General features: G+C 36.6%; 1 protein-coding gene across 1 annotated transcript in view; it reads left to right on the top strand.

Moving 5' to 3' along the window:
- The window catches only part of LOC110456271 (translation initiation factor IF-2, mitochondrial-like), a 45,695-nt gene that overhangs the window by 1,163 nt on the left and 22,139 nt on the right, over nucleotides 1-22,393 (top strand). Inside the window, exons 2-7 of the mRNA XM_021506890.1 lie at nucleotides 3,466-3,677; nucleotides 14,807-14,942; nucleotides 18,358-18,420; nucleotides 20,202-20,346; nucleotides 20,939-21,099; nucleotides 21,712-21,888. Of these exons, the coding sequence (XP_021362565.1) occupies nucleotides 3,474-3,677; nucleotides 14,807-14,942; nucleotides 18,358-18,420; nucleotides 20,202-20,346; nucleotides 20,939-21,099; nucleotides 21,712-21,888 (886 nt within the window). The 5' untranslated portion in view covers nucleotides 3,466-3,473. The remainder of the gene's footprint in view (nucleotides 1-3,465; nucleotides 3,678-14,806; nucleotides 14,943-18,357; nucleotides 18,421-20,201; nucleotides 20,347-20,938; nucleotides 21,100-21,711; nucleotides 21,889-22,393) is intronic.

The raw sequence follows: 22,393 nt of genomic DNA, 5'->3' as shown, positions 1-22,393 counted from the left end.
TTCCAAAATGTGGTTAGTCAGACTAGAATTTTGATGACTTTTTCCTAATTGACATGATGTAGCATTGTTTGGCATTAAATTTCATGCCCCATTTATCTGCCCATTCTTAAAGGTTTTGTAGGTCATTTTGGAGGATGTTAATTATGGTCATTGAATGTTTTTGTAACAGAGCGCATGATTAATTAAATATGAATCACTACCTCCGCATGGGATCGAACCCGGGACCTCTGGCTTACTAGTCTAACGCTCAACCGATCGAGCTAAAGAGAAGTTCTCTATAGCCGAGCGATATATTGCGGCTAGTATCACCAGGGTTACATACCCCCCTTCCAGGAAAGAACTCGTCCTCGAGTTTTTCCAGGGGTAACAGCGATGCTTGTGGAGCAAGGCCGAGTATTTTTCCCGGGTCCCTACGTGGGCGCCAATGTAACGGAGCGCATGATTAATTAAATATAAATCACTGCCTCCGCATGGGATTCAACCCGGGACCTCTGGCTTACTAGTCTAACGCTCAACCGATCGAGCTAAAGAGAAGTTCTCTATAGCCGAGCGATATATTGCGGCTAGTATTTACCAGGGTTACATACTCCCCCTTCCAGGAAAGAACTCGTCCTCGAGTTTTTCCAGGGGTAACAGCGATGCTTGTGGAGCAAGGCCGAGTATTTTTCCCGGGTCCCTACGTGGGCGCCAATGTAACAGAGCGCATGATTAATTAAAATTACTACCTCCGCATGGGATCGAACCCGGGACCTCTGGCTTACTAGTCTAACGCTCAACCGATCGAGCTAAAGAGAAGTTCTCTATAGCCGAGCGATATATTGCGGCTAGTATTTTACCAGGGTTACATTCGTTCTTATTGTATGTGATGGAATTGGTTAACACAGGATCATGTTTTCCTGTCATGATTTTAACAAGTTCTATCATTTGATATCTCCTCTGATATGTCTGTAAGCTAAGAGGCATCAAAACAAGCTGTAATTAATTTCAGCTTTCCAAATATGTCCGACCTAAGAGAAACCTATGAGAAACCTAATTTTGGGAGCTGCAAGAGTTTAAATCTCTCTGGATAGGATAGGGCTGCCATTCCTGGTATTAATTTAGTGGTTCTTCTCTGGATGATTTCAATTGCGTCCATTTTTTTTTTACTAGATGGCATAGATGCGAGCACTTGGTCGCAATATTCTAAATGAGGTCTTACAAGTCCTTTTTATAGAGAGCTCTATATTCAATCGTTCTTCCAATCGCCCTCATACCGGTTACTGAATTGACCTAAAAAAAAAAAAAATCAGATGGAGCATTTCTATAAATTGAAGTTTGTTATCAATAGTTATACACACAAGTCTTTTTCATTCTGTGAATAGAAGATCCTTTCAACCCTTAAACTTGTAAGTGTCTTTAATATCATCTGGTTTTCCTATTCTTATGTCTTTATGTCCGGGTGGAAGTTAGTAGCCACTTGTCATTCCATTCCTGGGCTTCTAGTAGGTCTCACTGCATAGCCTCAAATAAAGCCTGATAATAATATAAAATTTCAGAAAATTCTCTTTCCTGATGCAATATATATTTGTTTGCTTGTTTGAGCAACGTTTCACTGAAGGAAAATTCAGTAAAAATATGTAAAATGCATGAAATATTGAAGAAAAAAAGCTTGTGACTTGAAATTTGGCACGAGACAGTAACTGCGCAATTTTGCCTCCGGAGAACCTCAGGGTACGGTAATAGGACCACTCCTTTTCCTCTGCCACATAAATGACCTATCAGAATCAGTCAAATCACAAGTACGCCTTATCGCCGACGACTGCCTTTTGTATCGACAAATCAAAATGTAACCCTGGTAAAATACTAGCCGCAATATATCGCTCGGCTATAGAGAACTTCTCTTTAGCTCGATCGGTTGAGCGTTAGACTAGTAAGCCAGAGGTCCCGGGTTCGATCCCATGCGGAGGTAGTGATTTATATTTAATTAATCATGCGCTCGGTTACATTGGCGCCCACGTAGGGACCCGGGAAAAATACTCGGCCTTGCTCCACAAGCATCGCTGTTACCCCTGGAAAAACTCGAGGACGAGTTCTTTCCTGGAAGGGGGAGTATGTAACCCTGGTAAATACTAGCCGCAATATATCGCTCGGCTATAGAGAACTTCTCTTTAGCTCGATCGGTTGAGCGTAAGACTAGTAAGCCAGAGGTCCCGGGTTCGATCCCATGCGGAGGTAGTGATTCATATTTAATTAATCATGCGCTCTGTTACATTGGCGCCCACGTAGGGACCCGGGAAAAATACTCGGCCTTGCTCCACAAGCATCGCTGTTACCCCTGGAAAAACTCGAGGACGAGTTCTTTCCTGGAAGGGGGAGTATGTAACCCTGGTAAATACTAGCTGCAATATACTGCTCGGCTATAGAGAACTTCTCTTTAGCTCGATCGGTTGAACGTAAGACTAGTAAGCCAGAGGTCCCGGGTTCGACTCCTAGCGGAGGCATTGAAAAAATAATGTAATAACGAATACTGCTACAAGGGGCAGTAGAATGCAAACTATACAAAGAGAGAATGTGCCTAAACATAAGACAAAACTAATTCTGTCATAGAACTGTTGATATTTTGGAATGTCTACCAGTTGAGATTATCTCATCAAGAACTGTTAAATCATTTTAATTTAGACCATCACTAGAGAAACCAACCAATATGCTATAACTATAGGGATCCAATTATAATACACCCGTAGTGAAATATTTTGATCAAATATTTATTTCAAAGTTAAGAACACACATAATGACTTCAGTTGTCAATACTGTCATTTAGAATCACTATATGGTGATATTTCCATCATGATGCCATATTTGTGATATAATTTGTTTTTTTATTGTACAGAGCTGACAGCAGAGAATTTTCCAGTCCTTTAGTCAGAATAAAATCTGTGTATCTCATAATAATATATTAATAATTTCCGTAGAGCCACAGGGGTTCGTTAAAAATGTCTGAAATACACATATATATGCTTTGCTGATATATTGGTAACAACACATCTAAGGTGTGTTCAGCAGTTTTAAATATATGATAAGTTAATCTGATAAGTTTTAAAGAAGGAAATGGTGCATTGAAAATTATTTCCTTTGAACTAAGGTCAATGGAAGGAAATTAAAATAATTAGTGCAAGAAAATGTTATCCTTCCAAAATAGAGACTTAAGCATGACTTATTGTAACAGAGGTCATTATTTACCAGGGTGACATATTCACACTCAAAAGGGTTGATACTCTGGACTAAATCTGACAGTATACATGTAGGACATTAACAAGTTTAAGGACATAATATTGAATTCTAGTCCTTTTTGTATCTGGTTGTTTCAGTACTTGAGAATAGGATGTTTCAGTTCTTTTCTGTGAGGACGGAAAAATGCTATCTGTATACGTAACATTTCCCATAATATTACAGCTTTTCATACATGTACTTTGTCTTTTTACACAGGCAATTAAATGATGTTACGCCAGATGTGCAAAAGACTGTTTCCAAGGCACTGTGTACATTCTGGAATGTGTGGAGTGTCCGTTGACGGTAGATTTGAAGCAGGGGTGGTACATACATCAGCAGCAGAAACCATTGCCATGAAGCAAACAGTCCACTGCCTGCCTCTACAAAACTCCAGGGGATTTCATTCATCTTGTATACATAATTCAAAGGTAACATATCCAAATAGTGTTGATATTAAGATTCAGAAATGAAAAATAATGGTTCAGTCACATCATAATTTCTTAATTTCTAAACAGTCAATACATCATATTTTCTTTTACATTTTTTGGTGAACTTTAATCTATGACGTGATATGGTATATAATTCTTTGGCAGCTAGCAGCTGTCTATTAACCTTGATTATCTTGCCTCCTTGCACTTGAAGAACTATAAAAAATGTTTTACTCAACAATTGTCTGTATTTAGGGAGGGCTTTATGCTTCAAACCTAACTTCCATTTTGTTTGAAAAATTTGATGCACAAATGAATAATTTGTGTGAATTTTGAAGTATGACTTTGTAGTTAAATATCTACAAGGTGGCCAGCTGTAAAGTTTTGATTTAAGACGCAAGTGATAATATAGTCTGAATTATTCTGACGTTTTATAGATTTTTTTCATATCGGTCTGTCGTCGATTAACGTCAGAACTCCGGCCCTCTATAATATGCGGGAAATAAGCGACCCGCGCCCGGGTCGCACTTCAAACTGATATTTTAGAATTAAATCGTCACTTTCACACACATGTCGTTCATGGATCGAAAGATCTATTCTTTATGCACAAGATGAACATAAATTACATGCCTCAAACAATCAATACAATCACTAAAAACATATTTTTTCAAACTTACTCTGTTTTACTCTAGTTTTTTGATAGCCCCGCCTTCTAATGCCATGTGACTAAAATCTCGCCGGCCTACATCATATCGTTGGGAAATACCTTCAGTAACGTGAGATCTCATCAAGTCATGTGACATTGCTCATGCCCTAATTTCCATTAAAAACATGGGTTGGTAAAGAAAACGTTGGAAAAATACTGTTCCTAATGATCTTTGAAACATGTTACTGATACCACCTAATGCATAAAGAAAAGATCTTTCGATCCATGTGCGACATGTGTGTGAAAGTGACGATTTTTTTCTAAAATATCAGTTTGAAGTCGGCATATTATAGAGGGCCGGAGTTCTGATGTTTATCGACGACAGACCGATATAAAAAAGTCAATAAACGTCAGAATAATTCGGACTAATGATAATATTGTATCAATTTAAAGCTATAATAAGGCAATATAGTGTACTCTTAGTCTAAACCTATAGCAAGGCTGTGTAGGGTAAGCTAAGTCTAACCCTTTAACAATATAGAGCCTGAGGCCAGACCAGGTAGCTCAATTGGTCAGAGCGTCCGTCTGATGTTCTGAGGTTCCAGGTTCAAATCCAAGTCTGGCCACACACATTTCCTCTCTTGTTACATTTTACACCCTATAAGGTGGTTTATGGTATTGTGTGTCTTCAGGGTCAAAGACTTGGTTAAATAAGGGAGGGATATAGCAGAACTGGTCTGAGCCAATCACCTGAAACCTGGTTGCTCAATACCACGGTGAGAGTATTCATCTAGAGTGTTGAGTTCCTGGGTTTGAATCCCATTCTGGCCATGCATAAATCCTGCCCTGTTACATTTTACTACAGACCTGTACACGTTCGCTGTTCCACATTCAGCGTACCGTTTACGTAGCATTTCCGTACTGTTTCCGTAGCACTTGCGTAGCGTTTCCGTAGCACTTGCGTAGTGTTTCTGTAGCACTTGCGTCTACATCTTTCCATTTAAAAAGCGTTTGTGAAACGCTTTTGTGAAGGGGAAAAACCCCACAAAAATGACGGTTTACACATATATGGACATATAACAGCCCTCCTCCCATGGGCCTACTGTGTGTTCCCCACACCAGGAGCTAGGCCTTAGGGGTAATTTAAATAACAGGCATACAGCTGGCAATGTGGTAATGACCTGTTCTTGTTAAAGGTATAAACAACTTTAGTGGCCGTTATAAAGGTTGTTAGGGCAACATGACCACCTGCTGACAGATACATTTCTTTCAATATGATATCTATATACCTGAGAATCTAGGCAGTGATAATGCATTGACCATTCACCTGTGGTCACATTGGATTCTGATGTGTTGTACGTATATACCTGATCAAGGTCACATTCTCTGATTTCAAGGCAATTAAGTCCATGCCAGTTAATCCAGTTCATTGTCTATCCATCATGTACAGCTGTATACAGGTAAATCAGTTCAAGGTAAAAACCTACAGGTAAGATACTTTGGCTGCCCCTTGATCAGGAAATGACAGCCCCAGGCACAATTTCATTTCACAACAGTGCCTTAACAAAGGTAAACTAATATTTAACTTGGAATTCCTAATTTAATAAAAAAAAAAAAAAAAAAATGCCCCTTTTTAGGATATTCAACTTATTTTTTTTAAAATAATCTATCATGAGTTCTGTTATCAGCGAGCAAGGTTGAATACTAAGAATCTAGGTTAAAACGGCCCTAGTTGAAACGGCCCTACTTTTTAAATCGTGATATACAATTTGATTTGGTTTTAAATTAAGCTAGCATTCAATTTATTTCCAATTAGATAATTGTTATTTATGTTTAGTGAATTTAAATCGAGGGTGTCAGCCAACAATGCATACATTGTTGTTGTCCAGCTCTTGCCAAGTGGAGGCCCCCTCTGTAAGAGCCACACTAATTTAGTCTGCCGAAGTTACTACCGGACGATCGGGGAGATCAAAAGTCCCATCTAGTGTGTCGTCGTCCATCCCACTGATGTTCCTGACATCAAAAGAAGCGTTCAGCCTGTTTAGAGATAAAAAAAAGTATTCATGAATTATCACTTAACATAAAGCCAAGTTGTAAAATATGTAATTTTTTAAATGTATATTGCAATAAATAGACAATTATAATGGGACGTATAGATATATGAAAATAATAATTATAAGTATAACGGGACGTATATGTATATGAACATTGATGTATATTTCAATAAATAGACAATTATAGCGTAATGATTAATTTGACAATTACTAAATTAAACAACAACAATTATACAACAGTGAGATTATGTCTTCTTATCTTTTATATAAAATCATCCTTTATCTTACCATGCACGGTAATGTATCAATTGGGTATTTCTGTGATTGACATTTATATATATATTTCATATCACTTACCGGTACCACACGTTCTATGCTGCCATCTACTACAGCCATCGCACTGCAGTGCATGCTGTGCAGGTCGGATAACACTGTCGCACTCTAAACATTTCGTCAATGCTGGTCTCACGGTTGAAAGACTTATTCAAATTCAAATGATTTGTAAAGATTTTGCTATACATTCGTCCAATTTGTTACACCCTCTCAGGGATGTATAGTGAAGCGGATTAGCAACTCCCTCTTTGCCTTACCAATTTTATGGCACGTCAATCTAGACTTACCTCCCCCTGATTCAGGAGCAGATAACGAGCGCCACCTATCTCAATTTTGACAAAGCAAGATGGCGTCGATACCGCTTCGTTAGATTACAGAAGTTGGCGTGAAAACAAACCAATCGCGATAAGTGTTCTTACGTCTTTTGTTTATCCCATTGTTATAAGCTGATTGTATTACTTATAATTGATAAAATCTGTGGTATCATATTAATTGATGTCTCGTTTTTGGGGTATATTTTTCTATTTTTAAACGCGATGTAACGCGTGGTTCAGAGTATTGTGGTGGGCGTCGATAGACAAAAATGCGGGATAAAAAAAAACCCACATGTATGTGAACCACCTCACTCCAAAAGTATTTGACCGATCTTTTTTAAATTAGCAGCAATAGAAAGCTGAATAATTTTTATAACGACCCAACCTATTTTAATTGCAAATAATATAATTTAACTTGTGTTATTTTTGTGTCAAAAAGAGTAAATATCAGCATTATTTTTCACTGGAACGTAAATCATTATTGCGAAAGTAGTTGGTGACTGCTCACTGTTTTGATTAAATTTTATAAACTATCGTTTATATTTTTTAAAACAATTAATATCAATAAACAGCTGAGTAATTTCTATGTTAAGTAGGCCTGATTTGATTTGCATTACTTGGAACTAAAGCGATGTCACAGATGAAATTACTCGTCTGGTAACGAAGGACACGTGTTGTTAAAAACTGTAAACAAAAATGCGGTATAAAAAAACCCACATATTTGTGAACCACCTCACTCCAAAAATATTTGACTGATCTTTTTTAAATTAGTAGCAATAGAAAGCTGAATAATTTTTATAACGACCCAACCCATTTTAATTGCAAATAATATAATTTAACTTGTGATATTTTTGTGTCAAAAGTGTAAATATCAGCATTATTTTTCACTGGAACGTAAATCATCATTGCGAAAGTAGTTGGTGACTGCTCACGGTTTTGATTAATTTTATAAACTATCGTTTATTTTTTTTAAAACAATTAATATCAATAAACAGCCGAGTAATTTCTATGTTAAGTAGGCCTGATTTGATTTGCATTATTTAGACGATAGCGATGTCACAGATGAAATTACTCGTCTGGTAACGAAGGACATGTGTTGTTAAAAAACGTAAACAACCGGAAATGTTAAACCCAACAAAAAAGTATCGCCTGCATTCGGGGATCAGCTCATTTCAAAAATACTTCATTTTGAAATTTACAGCGATAGAAAGTTGATAATTTTTTGATATGTAGTACTAATTTTTATGGCAAAAAATAACAAATAACTTGTGCTGTTTTTGTGTCAAAAAGAGTCAATATTAGCATTATTTTCACTGGAACGTGCTTTACGAAATATGATTTGTTGTAATAGCCACCAACACAGCCGAAAGGCTAGACATAGTGGCAACTATAGCCCTATCCCTGGAATAAAAAGAAGACCTACTAATTAATACACAGTCCCAATCAGGGCTAACCATTATCAAAACACTCCCATCTCGGCGAGATTGGTGACATGATTTTAACGCTAGTGCGCAAGCGCGGGCTGATCGAGAGGGGCTCTTCATGACTTCGCGGTTCGGTAAACAAACACAAAAGCGACGTGCTATAGAATCTTGACCTGGGCAGAGTTGCCAATCCCCTCTATATACTGTCCCTGACCCTCTGACCAATCTCGTTAATTGTTGTTTTAATTGAGTCACTACGAGGTACTCCGAGGTACTCTGTTAAAACAATAAAGACCCTCCTCCCATATCTAAATTATTATTAGTTAATATTGGAACTATGTTTTTCAAATGCTATTCAATAAGTTTTTTAATTAATTCTTTTCTCTAAATAGTTAAATTAAATTAAATTAAACACTGAAGTAGAAAAACACTATTGCAAAGGTATTTGAGACTGAGGAGGGTCAACTATCAATGAAAACACAAACACAATTATAATGTTTTTATCTGTCCATGTACATATCTCTATTTCTTGAAAGTGCATTTAACTTTATTAACATAATATCAAGTTATGTACCTGTATTACGCACTTGTAATACTTGCAGTACTATACATACTATACTATATATAGAGTGGGGCCGTTTTTACTAGGGCCGTTACTGCAGTGCGGCCGTTTTAACCGCATTCGGAATACTAACCCTAATATGTAAAAAACTTATCATATCAGATTATTGAAAATGATGATATTTTTCAGAAATCATTAAAAAAAATCATTATGTAGATAACTTTATTGTCATCATGTGACTGAGTTCCTGAGAAAATAGAGTGTGATTCCTTGTTGTCTATAGCAGAGACGTATATATTACAATACGTCTCTGTCTATAGTAAGTTTGTTAACGGAGTGCCCTCTCTGTGTATTCAACTTTATTCTCTTTCACAATACAATGTATAGAGAAACATATTTACAATATAATATATAGTAATTGTAGTGTTCGTAGTCAGTAGTACACAGTACTGTTTCATAATATATACACATTTATATCGAGGAGGTCAAATATTGTTATTAATTATTCTGATAAAAGTACAAAGTTTCTTCAGTGTTTTTATATTAGTAGTATTCATCAATTCATAAAACTTAATTACATTTGGTCTCGTCCAAAAATAGTCATCTATATATAAAATTTGAAACCCAGATAGTGACGGACACTCAAGCAAGTAATGGAATTCGTCACCCAGTTTGCTGACTGTTACAGTGTGGACATTTTCTTTCATCATACTCTATATTATGATGCCATCTGCCGGTTTCAACAATGAATTTGTGATTAGTAGTCTTAAATTTACAAAATGTAACTCTATCTGTATCACTTAAGATATCTAAGTAATTTTCAAAATGACAATTATTTTTAAAAATCCTATAACATGTAGCTTTTGATGAAGTGTGTACATCACTCTGACATTTCTGTAAATACTGGTCGTACAATCTTTGTTTAATAACATGCTTTATAGCCATGTGATATTACATTCTGAAGTATATTGGATATTCCATAGATAATTACTCATACCACATTCATTTAAAATACGTTTAATGAAGCTTATATATGGAACCGGTTTATCATCAACATTATTATGTTGATGGCAAAGAAGTTTATACAATATAATATTAATTTTATTTTCTTTAGAAGGAGTCAATTGTGACCAATATGATATTATTCTTGTTTTTACTGATATTTCAAGTGGACTAGTACCTAGTTCTCGGTATACCATATAATTAGGGGTGCTACTTTTTAACCCTAGTAATAATTTACAGAACTTTAAAGTACACGTTCAATTACCTTAAGGTCAGTAAGGTCCCAAACTTCACAACCATACAACAGTATGGGTTTTACAATCTTGTCAAATAAATCATATCTACAATGAACTGATAAGTTATGTAGTCTACCTTTCTTTGTAACGTCATACATTGCTATAGTAGCCTTTTTAATATTGTATTTTTTTGTTTCATTGAATGAACCAGTTCGACTAAATGCCGTACCCAAATAGTTAAAATTGTCCACTAACTCGATCACTTCATTATTAAATAAAAATACTGTGTGTGGTAATTATAAAGGTGTCAAAAATCAGTCAAGCAGTTCCGGGCTAGTGTACCTATGAACTTACATGGTTCAATGAAAAAGATAATTGACCTTTAAACAGCTGACCAATTAGTACCACTTAGCGCCTTTAGCAAGTTACACAGTGGACAGTATATATCAGAGGCTGGGATTAACCTGACCTAGGGTATATTTGGAAATATTACATTAACGACAACAAGATTAATTAATTAAAGAGAGGTTAATTGATATTTTTAGAGAAGAATGTGCAGAAAAAAATAGAATATTCTCAAAAGCAAATTTTTATAGATATATTTACGATCATTTTGATCTCCAAACCTACCTGCGTAAACCCATACAAAAAGAATATCTGAAAGAAATAAAAAAAATATCTCCTCATAACTTAAAATTAGAAAAAGGGCGATATCAAAACATTGAATCTAGACATGTCATTCTAATTTGCGAGCAATTGTTTTGAAAATTTATTATATTAAAAAGCCAAGCATGTTTAAATTGAAAGGATTATTGAGTGTGAAAATACGAAAGAAATAACGAACTTATATATATAGGGAAATATATAAAATTTGCAAATTCGAAAGGAACCTAATTATTATAAATAGGTATAGTTACACTTGTAATTGTGTTGTGAGTGTGTGTAATGTTGTGTAATGTTATTTTGTATTTTGCACAGTTAAAACCACAAATAGTTTTACATTGTAACTGGTGAGTCGAACGACTCAAAGTAATAAAGAACTTGAACTTGAACCAGGCGATGAGGCTACGTACATGTATGACAACACATGAAATATTGTAGCACTTACACTTATATGTATTGAGCCCAGACAAACAAAATGTTATGTAGTTTTGCCACTCATCTATTGTGGCGTTGTCTATAAAAAGTCTGACAACGGTCAGAGACGTATACTTTAAAGCAAACATTTTCACTTGATTTTGTGTGTGGCACCATTCCCCATCACCAGTTTCAAGAAAAAATACTTCTTCCCTCAGCGCCACAACGTTTTCATGTGGAACTAGAGACAAGAGATTGTGAGCATCCTCACATAGATATACATGTATACACCCCCCCCTCCCCAAGGGATTTTTTTTTATAAATGAATGATAAATGTATCTATTAAATAAACCCCTCCCCCTACCCACACTCTCTCTACTCTACCATGACTAATTGCCCCTGATCAGGAAGCTTATCGCCCTAAGCCCACACCCTCCTTGATCCACGCCTGTTTAGGTACAAACGTACATGTACAAATGGAGAAATACATATTGTAGATATATTGAAGTTTGACTGTGGTCTCATGATCAGTCCCTATGTTATCTGACATCAGACCCCTATACCCTCTGTAGTACACACCCCTCAGGGTGTGCCAGACAGTCATAGTTTCTCCAGTACCAGGATTCAGACAGGTAAGATTTACCTGTAGAAAAGTCAGTATAGATACCTACATTTTTATGATCGATAAAGAAAACCTATATTCTTATTAATACTAGAGGGACATATCATGAATGTAAAAATTACATATATTTAGTACATATTATTTTTCTTATTCATAATAGTTTCCTACATGCACGAGCTTGCCTTTCAAACTGAAAAAAAATATATATAATAACTCTTCGTAACAATATACACGTACAATGTATACTTAAACAAGAATCAACTACATTTTTATTATAAAATAAAAGATGTATAACAAAAAAACCTGTTTATCTGTGAATGAAATTTAATTAATAGACATGGTATAACATGTATACATTTCAAATCTCCGATGCATGTATTTGCATGTACTAATAATTAAGCACGTTATCGGTCTCCAAATCCTACGAAAAATCTAAAAGTTTATGGAGTATTAAAGACGATATAAAAAATAGAAATAGAGGTACTGGATCCTTAACACAGGAGTCTGATTTTTTTATTATTATTAGGCTTATTAATTATTACGTTTATCGTTAAAAAAAACGTAACAAGTTTACTTACTGTCAATATTAGATAGCCTTTTATTCGGTAAGCAGGTGGAAATACTTCTGACCATAACTTATTATTATCTGTATGGCGCGTTGATCTGTTAGCGTACGTCAGGTCTTTGTGATGGAGATATTACATGTACCAATATTTGATCGACCTTTATCTTTATAAAACACGAGACATTTCTGTTTGTGTCACACTCATCCATTATGCAAACAAAATGTCAAAATTTAAATCATTCTTATGTGCCTCCTCGTAGCCTACAGTTTACTGATGTTTTTTCCTATGCATTGTGGGTATGTTCGTTTCGTTTTAGATATTTTTTATGCTTCTGCTTTTTATGTAAACCCGTTCTTGTCACCACAAACGAATCACCATTTTTAAGCGTCATCCATAGCACTTCCGTACCATTTACGTAGCACTTGCGTACCATTTCCGTACCGTTTGCGTAGCACTTGCGTACCATTTGCGTAGCACTTCCGTACCGTTTGCGTAGCACTTCGGTACCGTTTGCGTTCAAGGTGGAACACCGAACATGTACGGGTCTGTATTAAGATGGTATTAGGTCTAACCTTTGTGTGTGTCTTCAGGGTCAAAGACTTTCTTACAGAGAGGAATGGAGCCGAACAACTGGTCTGGGTTGATCACCAGAAATCAGGTAGCTCATGGGTAAAAGCGTTCGTCTAAAGGGCAGATGTCACAGGTTCAATTCCCTGTCAGGCAGTGGAATTTTTCCTCTCCTGCTGTTACACTATAATCAGGTTATATAACTAGAGTTCACTTAGCTTAGACCTGTAGCAAGGCTGCAAGGCTATTTAGTCTAAATTTAAATCTATAGCAAGGCTGTATAGGGTTAACTTAGTCTAACCCAGTAACAAGGCTGTAAATAGTTAGCTTAGTCTTAACCTATACCAAGGCTGTGTAGGGTTTAATTAGTCTAACTCTGTAACAAGGCTGTATAGGGTTAACTTAGTCTAAACCTATAGCAAGGCTGTATATGGTTAACTTAGTCTAACTCTATAACAAGGCTGTATAGGGTTAACTTAGTCTAACTCTGTAACAAGGCTGTAAATAGATAACTTAGTCTTAACCTATACCAAGGCTGTGTAGGGTTAAATTAGTCTAACTCTGTAACAAGGCTGTAAATAGTTAACTTAGTCTTAACCTATACCAAGGCTGTGTAGGGTTAACTTAGTCTAACTCTGTTACAAGACTGTATAGGGTTAACTTAGTCTAACTCTGTTACAAGGCTGTAAATAGATAACTAAGTCTTAACCTATACCAAGGCTGTATAGGGTTAACTTAGTCTAACTCTGTAACAAGGCTGTAAATAGATAACTTAGTCTTAACCTGTAACAAGGCTGTATAGGGTTAACTTAGTCAAACTCTGTAACAAGGCTGTATAGGGTTAACTTAGTCAAACTCTGTAACAAGGCTGTATAGGGTTAACTTAGTCAAACTCTGTAACAAGGCTGTATAGGGTTAACTTAGTCAAACTCTGTAACAAGGCTGTATAGGGTTAACTTAGTCAAACTCTGTAACAAGGCTGTATAGGGTTAACTTAGTCAAACTCTGTAACAAGGCTGTATAGGGTTAACTTAGTCAAACTCTGTAACAAGGCTGTATAGGGTTAACTTAGTCAAACTCTGTAACAAGGCTGTATAGGGTTAACTTAGTCAAACTCTGTAACAAGGTTGTATAGGGTTAACTTAGTCTTAAGGTAACGGGTACCAACAAGTTAGACTACACTGTTTATAGTTTTACCAATATCACTTTTGTGAAATACTTATTTATGTCCTTTTCAAAAGAACTATTTCATAGAAATCACATGTTGCCATGCATTTTATAAAAATGGAGCTGTTTGAAATTTTAATGTCTGAAAATGAAAATAGGAAAGAAAAAACAGGAAGCTACAGGAGTCAGATGCCAGACTTTACAGAGCAAAGCCTACACTTGACCAATGTTGCCATATAGGAGTTAAATAAGCAAATCATCAAAATTTGTATCCAATTTATGGGCCTCAAAGCATATAAAAACCTTGAGAGGGGAATTACTCTAAGCCTGAAAATCTTCATTTGACTGCTTCATCTTCTATATAGGAGGGAGAATTCTCAGAATGGACCATACTTCAGGATTATAACTGATGCATTGTAACCGTTTACTTTATGTACTTTTAACTTTGTTCTAGTAATAATACCTCAAGAAAGCTGTTTTGTATACAGAGTATTTCATATGTTGTTTTACACATTTTTGCATGCATTGTTTTTATCTTTTTGTAAAAAAATTCATCCAGAGGTCAAAAGGAATCCAGAACAGAACAGCTATTACGTATAGTTCCAAAAAGCTCTACGTGCCAGAGGACAAGTATGTGAAGGTTCCGAAGGGTGTGTCAGTCAAACAATTTGCATCACTGCTAAACATTGATGAAGGTATGTACTTATTTTGTGTTACATATAATGTTCACCTGACTGTTAAAGCCAACATAATGTCTGTCAGGATACAGCATCAGTTATTCCTCTGCTGTCTCCAACTCAGTTGTATGCCCCCAGTCCATTTATAATACAGTGTCCCTATCTGTTATCTCTCCAACATCAGTTGTATGCCCCCAGTCCATTTATAAAACAGTGTCCCTATCTGTTATCTCTCACACATCAGTTGTATGCCCCCAGTCCATTTATAATTCAGTGTCCCTATCTGTTATCTCTCAAACATCGGTTGTATGCCCCCAGTCCATTTATAATACAGTGTCATGGTCTGTTATCTCTCCAACTTCAGTTAGATGCCCCCAGTCCATTTATAATACAGTGACCCTGTCTGTTATCTCTCCAACATCAGTTGTATGCCCCCTGTTCATTTATAAAACAGTGTCCCTATCTGTTATCTCTCACTCATCAGTTGTATGCCCCCAGTTCATTTATAAAACAGTGTCCCTATCTGTCATCTCTCACACATCAGTTGTATGCCCCCTGTCCATTTATAAAACAGTGTCCCTATCTTTTATCTCTCCAACATCAGTTGTATGCCCCCTGTTCCTTTATAATACAGTGGCCCTATCTGTTATCTCTCCAACATCGGTTGTATGCCCCCAGTCCCTTTATAATACAGTGTCATGGTCTGTTATCTCTCCAACTTCAGTTGTATGCCCCCAGTTCATTTATAATACAGTGTCCCTATCTGTTATCTCTCCAACATCAGTTGTATGCCCCGAGTCCATTTATAATACAGTGTCCCTGTCTGTTATCTCTCCAACATCAGTTGTATGCCCCCTGTTCATTTATAATACAGTGTCCCTATCTGTTATCTCTCCAACATCGGTTGTATGCCCCCAGTCCATTTATAATACAGTATCCCTGTCTGTTATCTCTCCAACATCAGTTGTATGTCCCCAGTCCATTTATAATACAGTATCCCTGTCTGTTATCTATCCAACATCAGTTGTATGCCCCCAGTCCATTTATAATACAGTGTCCCTAAATGTTATCTCTCCAACATCGGTTGTGATGCCCCCAGTCCATTTATAATACAGTGTCCCTATCTGTTATCTCTCCAACTTCATTTGTATGCCCCCAGTCCATTTATAATGCAGTGTCCCTATCTGTTATCTCTCACACATCAGTTGTATGCCCCATGTTCATTTATAATACAGTGTCCCTATCTGCTATCTCTCCAACACCTGTTGTATATTTGTTGTCTCTCCAACATCAGTTGTATGTCCCCAGTCCATTTATAATACAGTGTCCCTATCTGTTATCTCTCACACATCAGTTGTATGCCCCCTGTTAATTTATAATACAGTGTCCCTTTCTGTTATCTCTCCAACATCAGTTGTATGCCCCCATTCCATTTATAATACAGTGTCCCTGTCTGTTATCTCTCCAACATCAGTTGTATGCCACCAGTCCATTTATAAAACAGTGTCCCTATCTGTTATCTCTCACACATCAGTTGTATGCCCCCTGTTCATTTATAAAACAGTGTGCCGGTCTGTTAGCTCTCCAACATCAGTTGTATGCCACCAGTCCATTTATAAAACAGTGTCCCTATCTGTTATCTCTCACACATCAGTTGTATGCCCCCTGTTCATTTATAAGACAGTGTCCCTATCTGTTATCTCTCCACCTTCAGTTAGATGCCCCCAGTCCATTTATAAAGCAGTGTCCCTGTCTGTTATCTCTCCAACATCGGTTGTATGCCCCCAGTCCATTTATAATGCAGTGTCCCTATCTGTTATCTCTCCAACATTAGTTGTATGCCCCCGGTCCATTTATAATACAGTGACCCTAGTTGCTGTCTCTCCAACTTCAGTTATATGCCTTCAGTCTTTTCAGCATTTATAATACAGTGTCCCTATCTGCTGTCTCTCCAACACCTGTTGTATATTTGTTGTCTCTACAACATCAGTTGTATATATGTTGTCTATCTAGCATCAGTTGTATGCCCCCTGTTCATTTATAATACAGTGTCCCTATCTGGTATCTCTCCAACATCAGTTGTATGCCCCCTGTTCATTTATAAAACAGTGTGCCGGTCTGTTAGCTCTCCAACATCAGTTGTATGCCACCAGTCCATTTATAATTCAGTGTCCCTATCTGTTATCTCTCCAACATTAGTTGTATGCCCCCAGTCCATTTATAATGCAGTGTCCCTATCTGTTATCTCTCCAACTTCAGTTGTATGCCACCAGTCCATTTATAATTCAGTGTCCCTATCTGTTATCTCTCCAACATTAGTTGTATGCCCCCAGTCCATTTATAATACAGTGACCCTAGTTGCTGTCTATCCAACTTCAGTTATATGCCTTCAGTCTTTTCAGCATTTATAATACAGTGTCCCTATCTGCTGTCTCTCCAACACCTGTTGTATATTTGTTGTCTCTCCAACATCAGTTGTAGATATGTTGTCTATCTAGCATCAGTTGTATGCCCCCTGTTCATTTATAAAACAGTGTCCATGTCTGTTATCTCTCCAACATCAGTTGGATGCCCCCAGTCCATTTATAATACAGTGACCCTAGTTGCTGTCTATCCAACTTCAGTTATATGCCTTCAGTCTTTTCAGCATTTATAATACAGTGTCCATATCTGCTGTCTCTCCAACACCTGTTGTATATTTGTTGTCTCTACAACATCAGTTGTATATATGTTGTCTATCTAGCATCAGTTGTATGCCCCCTGTTCATTTATAAGACAGTGTCCCTATCTGTTATCTCTCCAACTTCAGTTGTATGCCACCAGTCCATTTATAAAACAGTGTCCCTGGCTGTTATCTCTCCAACTTCAGTTGTATGCCCCCAGTCTATTTATAATACAGTGTCCCTATCTGTTGTCTCTCCAACATCAGTTGTATATATGTTGTCTATCTAGCATCAGTTGTATAGTGGTTGTCTCTCCAATATCTGTTGTCTCTCCAACATCAGTTGTATATCTGTTGTGTATCTATCATCAGTTGTATATATGTTGTCTATCCAGCATGCATCACTTGTACATCTGTTGTCTCTCCAACATCAGTTGTATATCTGATGTCCATCCAATATCAGCTGTAGACCCGTTTATTTAGTTCATATTGTTAAGTTTTTTAAACAAAACTTTCTTTTTATACATGTAAATAAATATTTGTTGAATTAAAACTTTGATATTGTGGCTGTCAAAATTTTTAATATTATTACATTAACATTACTGATAATATTTTTTGTCCACAAAGTGTTGAATTGAATTTATTCAGAGTTACATTCCTATACCTATCACAGTTTTACCCATTGTTCAAGGGTGAAAAAAAGAGCGATAGTGAAACGGTCTGCTTTATGGTACACACAATATGTATTGCATATGTTCCGTTCTTTTTCAGACGTGATAAAGCAGTACTATAAGAAAGCTGTCGGTGGTACTGATTATGAAAAGTTTGAATCAAGTATGTATGTTAGTAATGGCCATGGTCATTATGTATGTAATTCATAAATGTTTGTTCATTCAAATTCTTTGTAAGAAACTTTCACCAAAATGGCAGGTCAAAATATATCTTTGGTTTTTATAGGACCGTCAAATTTGACGATAGTATTATAGTGGCGTTGTCCGTCCATCCGTCCGGCGTAAACTTTGTTTGTCCGGCAATCTCCTCCTACATTTTTCGACCGATCTATTTGAAACATGGTATACATTATAATCATGATATGAAGTTGTGTCTCCCTTGAAAGAATTTTGATTCGACATTTTTTTTAAAAGTTATTAGCCTTTGTTCATTTCAGTATTTAAATTTTGTCCGGAGATCTCCTCCTACATTTTTCGACCGATCTCTTTGAAACTTGGTATACATTATAATCATGATATGAAGTTGTGTCTCCCTTAAAAAAGAATTTTGATTCGACAATTTTTGCAAAATTTATTGCCTTTTGTTCATTTCAGTATTTGAATTTTTTGTCGGAAGATTTTCTCCTACATTTTTATAGCATATCAGCTAACCACTCTTAGAATGATGCAGATCTTATTTCATTGTAAGAAAGTATATAACACTTTGTGGCATTCGACGGGCATATTTTGTTCCGCCCCGCGGTACTCTTGTTATCGTGTAAGATTGATAAATTACTTATATTATTGGCAAAAAGGGGCAATTTCAATTAATATTTTCATGGTTTGAAATATGTACAAAAGGAGGCAAATCGTATGCAAATCAATTTTTAGCTCATGCGGCACAAGGGCCAAGTGAGCTTATGCCGTGGTGCGACTCTGTTGTCTGTCCCCATGTCTGGCATCAACTTTTCACTTTAAACAACTTCTTCTGAATAACCAAGATGCCTAGGGTAATGATATTTAGCCAGTACCATGCTGGGATGAAGGACTACCAAGTTTGTTTAAATGAATGACCTTGACTTATATTCAAGATCACAGGGATCAAATATTTCAAAAACTTTAAACAACTTCTTATGAATAACCAAAAGACCCAGTTTGATGCTATTTGTCCAGTATCATGCATTGATGAAAGGCTATTAAGTTTGTTCAAATGAATGACCTTCACCTGTATTACAGTGGTCAAATATGTTAAAATGTTTTAAACAACTCTTCTGAATAAACAAAAGGCCCAGGGTGATGATGTTTGGCAAGTAGAACGCAGGGATGAAGGGCTATCAGCTTTTTTCAAAAGAATGACCTTGACTTGTATATAACAGCTTCTGAATAACCAAATTGAATAGTGTGGTGATAACTTGCCAGTAGCCGCCTCAGATGAAGAGTTAACAAATGTGTTTATGTGAATGACCTTTACCCACTTTCAAGGTCACAGATGGTAAAATGTGTATGCATTTTTAAATGACCTTATCTCAATGAACAAATGGTCTAGGGTGGTGATATTTTGCAAGTTGACTCAAAAGCTGTTCAACTTAATGACCTTGTCAGACTTTCAAAGTCACAGGAGTCAAATAAACCTTTAACAGGAACTTTTTTAGCCCACCATCATCTGATAATCTATATCACATACATTTAAAGAACTGTACTAGTAACTATGTGAAACGGTGCATTTACTGTTAACATGACTTGATCAAACAGATAAGAGAAAAGAAGAGAAAAAATCAAACTGACATAAACTAATGAAGATAGTACAATGGTGGTGCCAAGATCCTTCTGGGATTTCTTGTCAAACTTTTGACAATATCAAGTAAGTATGCATATTTTGGTATGTTTGTACCTTTATTTTTCCAGGGTTTCAATCTGTTCCATCAACTGTCCTAATGAAATCGATTGGTAAATCTGTTGGAGTGACGGTGAATGTGGTGGAGGCACAGCCTGATGGTCAGATCTTACGTACAGAAGAGAAGAAGAGGCAAGACAAGGATATATACCCCTGGTACGTCACCAACAGATACCATTAATTATATACCAGATCATTTCTTCTTGGTAGGATACTACGTATATATGACCAATTCTCAAAACTTGTGTTATCTGGTTTTCTGGTGAACATGGATTTGTAGATATAGCCTATTGGGAAATCCCCTATCATAGGTCATCGTCTGACAGCCAGCGCATTATCTTCCCATGACACGTTCAGATGAAAATATTTTACTGGCATGATAGCATATTCTAATATGAAAAATATCTCAAAAATTATCCAAATTTACATTCAGTATTTGCATTTTAAATACTATAAGGGTATATGCCAAAATCATCAAATCTGTCGATCAGGAATCTAGAAAGTGAGATGTCAAATGTTAGTCTACAGGAAAATGTGTTGGCACATTTAACAAACTGACAAAAATATAGCCACCAAAATATCACTTTGTCAGAAATATACCAATTCATTTTAGGTAGTCAATGTTTGTGAGCAAGTATGGAAAATCATGAAACGTTGATCAATCATAAGGAGTAAATAGAAAAATATAGACCAGAACACCGCTAGCTATTATGTATGTGTTGTGTGATCAGTCTGCCTGTGATTACAGTCCGCCCCCAGATCCAAGTGTACTAGTAAGACGATCGCCTGTTGTCACCATCATGGGTCATGTAGATCATGGTAAAACATCGCTGCTCGACTCGCTCCGGAAAACAAATGTTGTGGAAAAGGAGTTTGGTGGCATAACTCAGCACATAGGAGCATTTTCTGGTGCGTTTTTAACATTTTATTTTAGAAAATATTCATGACAGCTTTCCTTTTCTAAGTTTGTAGACCATGTTTAGCTCACCTTGGTTGTTGAAATAATTCCTCAAATGTCATATGGTAATTATAATTCAAAACATGATGATATCAAAATGTTTACATCCAGTGGCAACTGAGATCTTTTTGAAAATTGAACAAAACAATATTTGACCTCTCTGCGATAAGCTTTCCCTTTGAAATGTATCTGTTGTGTTCACATGTAAAATTTATTGGAAATGAGAGTCATTCCTTACATTTTGTTAGCTGTTTGTATAACGTTGTGATGTGCTCTCTCTTATTGTCATCAGACAAATGTCATGTGATCACTTACCTATTAAGGGTAGAGCGGGGATATACAGGTGTATCTCTATAGAGACGTACACTTACTAAGTTACTACACAACCCTCCATATGTGTGTTCATTCTGAAAATTATTCCAACATCTGTCACCCTAAGAAGTGATATGAACATCGGATAAATGATAAAACTGAGTGAAATTTACAACAGTGGTAGATCTTGGTAGTTACTACAACCTACAGTATACAATGTACCAATGTTAGCAACAATATATCCTTTTCAGTAAAACTGCCATCAGGAGAAGCCATCACCTTTCTGGATACCCCAGGGCATGCAGCGTTCGCAGCCATGCGTGAACGAGGAGCAAACGTGACAGACATTGTGGTTCTGGTGGTGGCAGCAGACGATGGTGTGATGGAACAAACACAGCAGTCCATCAAATACGCTAACAACGCAGGAGGTAGGTCTTTACACCTAATGTCGAATACGCTAATAACGCAGGAGGTAGGTCTTCACAGCTAATGTCGAATACGCTAATAACGCAGGAGGTAGGTCTTTACACCTAATGTTGAATACGCTAATAACGCAGGAGGTAGGTCTTCACACCTAATGTTGAATACCCTAATAAAGCAGGAGGTAGGTCTTCACACTTAATGTTGAATACGCTAATAACGCAGGACGTAGGTCTTCACACCTGATGTCGAATACGTTAATAACGCAGGAGGTAGGTCTTCACACCCAATGTTGAATACGCTAATAACGCATGAGGTAGGTCTTCACACCTAATGTTGAATATGCTGATAACGCAGGAGGTAGGTCTTTACACCTAATGTTGAATACGGTAATAACGCAGGAGGTAGGTCTTCACAGCTAATGTCGAACACGCTAATAACGCAGGAGGTAGGTCTTCACACCTAATGTTGAATACCCTAATAAAGCAGGAGGTAGGTCTTCACACCTAATGT

Source organism: Mizuhopecten yessoensis, unplaced genomic scaffold (genome assembly GCF_002113885.1).
Source record: "Mizuhopecten yessoensis strain PY_sf001 unplaced genomic scaffold, ASM211388v2 scaffold8605, whole genome shotgun sequence".
Lineage (NCBI taxonomy): Eukaryota > Metazoa > Mollusca > Bivalvia > Pectinida > Pectinidae > Mizuhopecten > Mizuhopecten yessoensis.
Note: the sequence above shows the minus strand (reverse complement) of the source record. Positions and strands in the feature narration are given on the sequence as shown.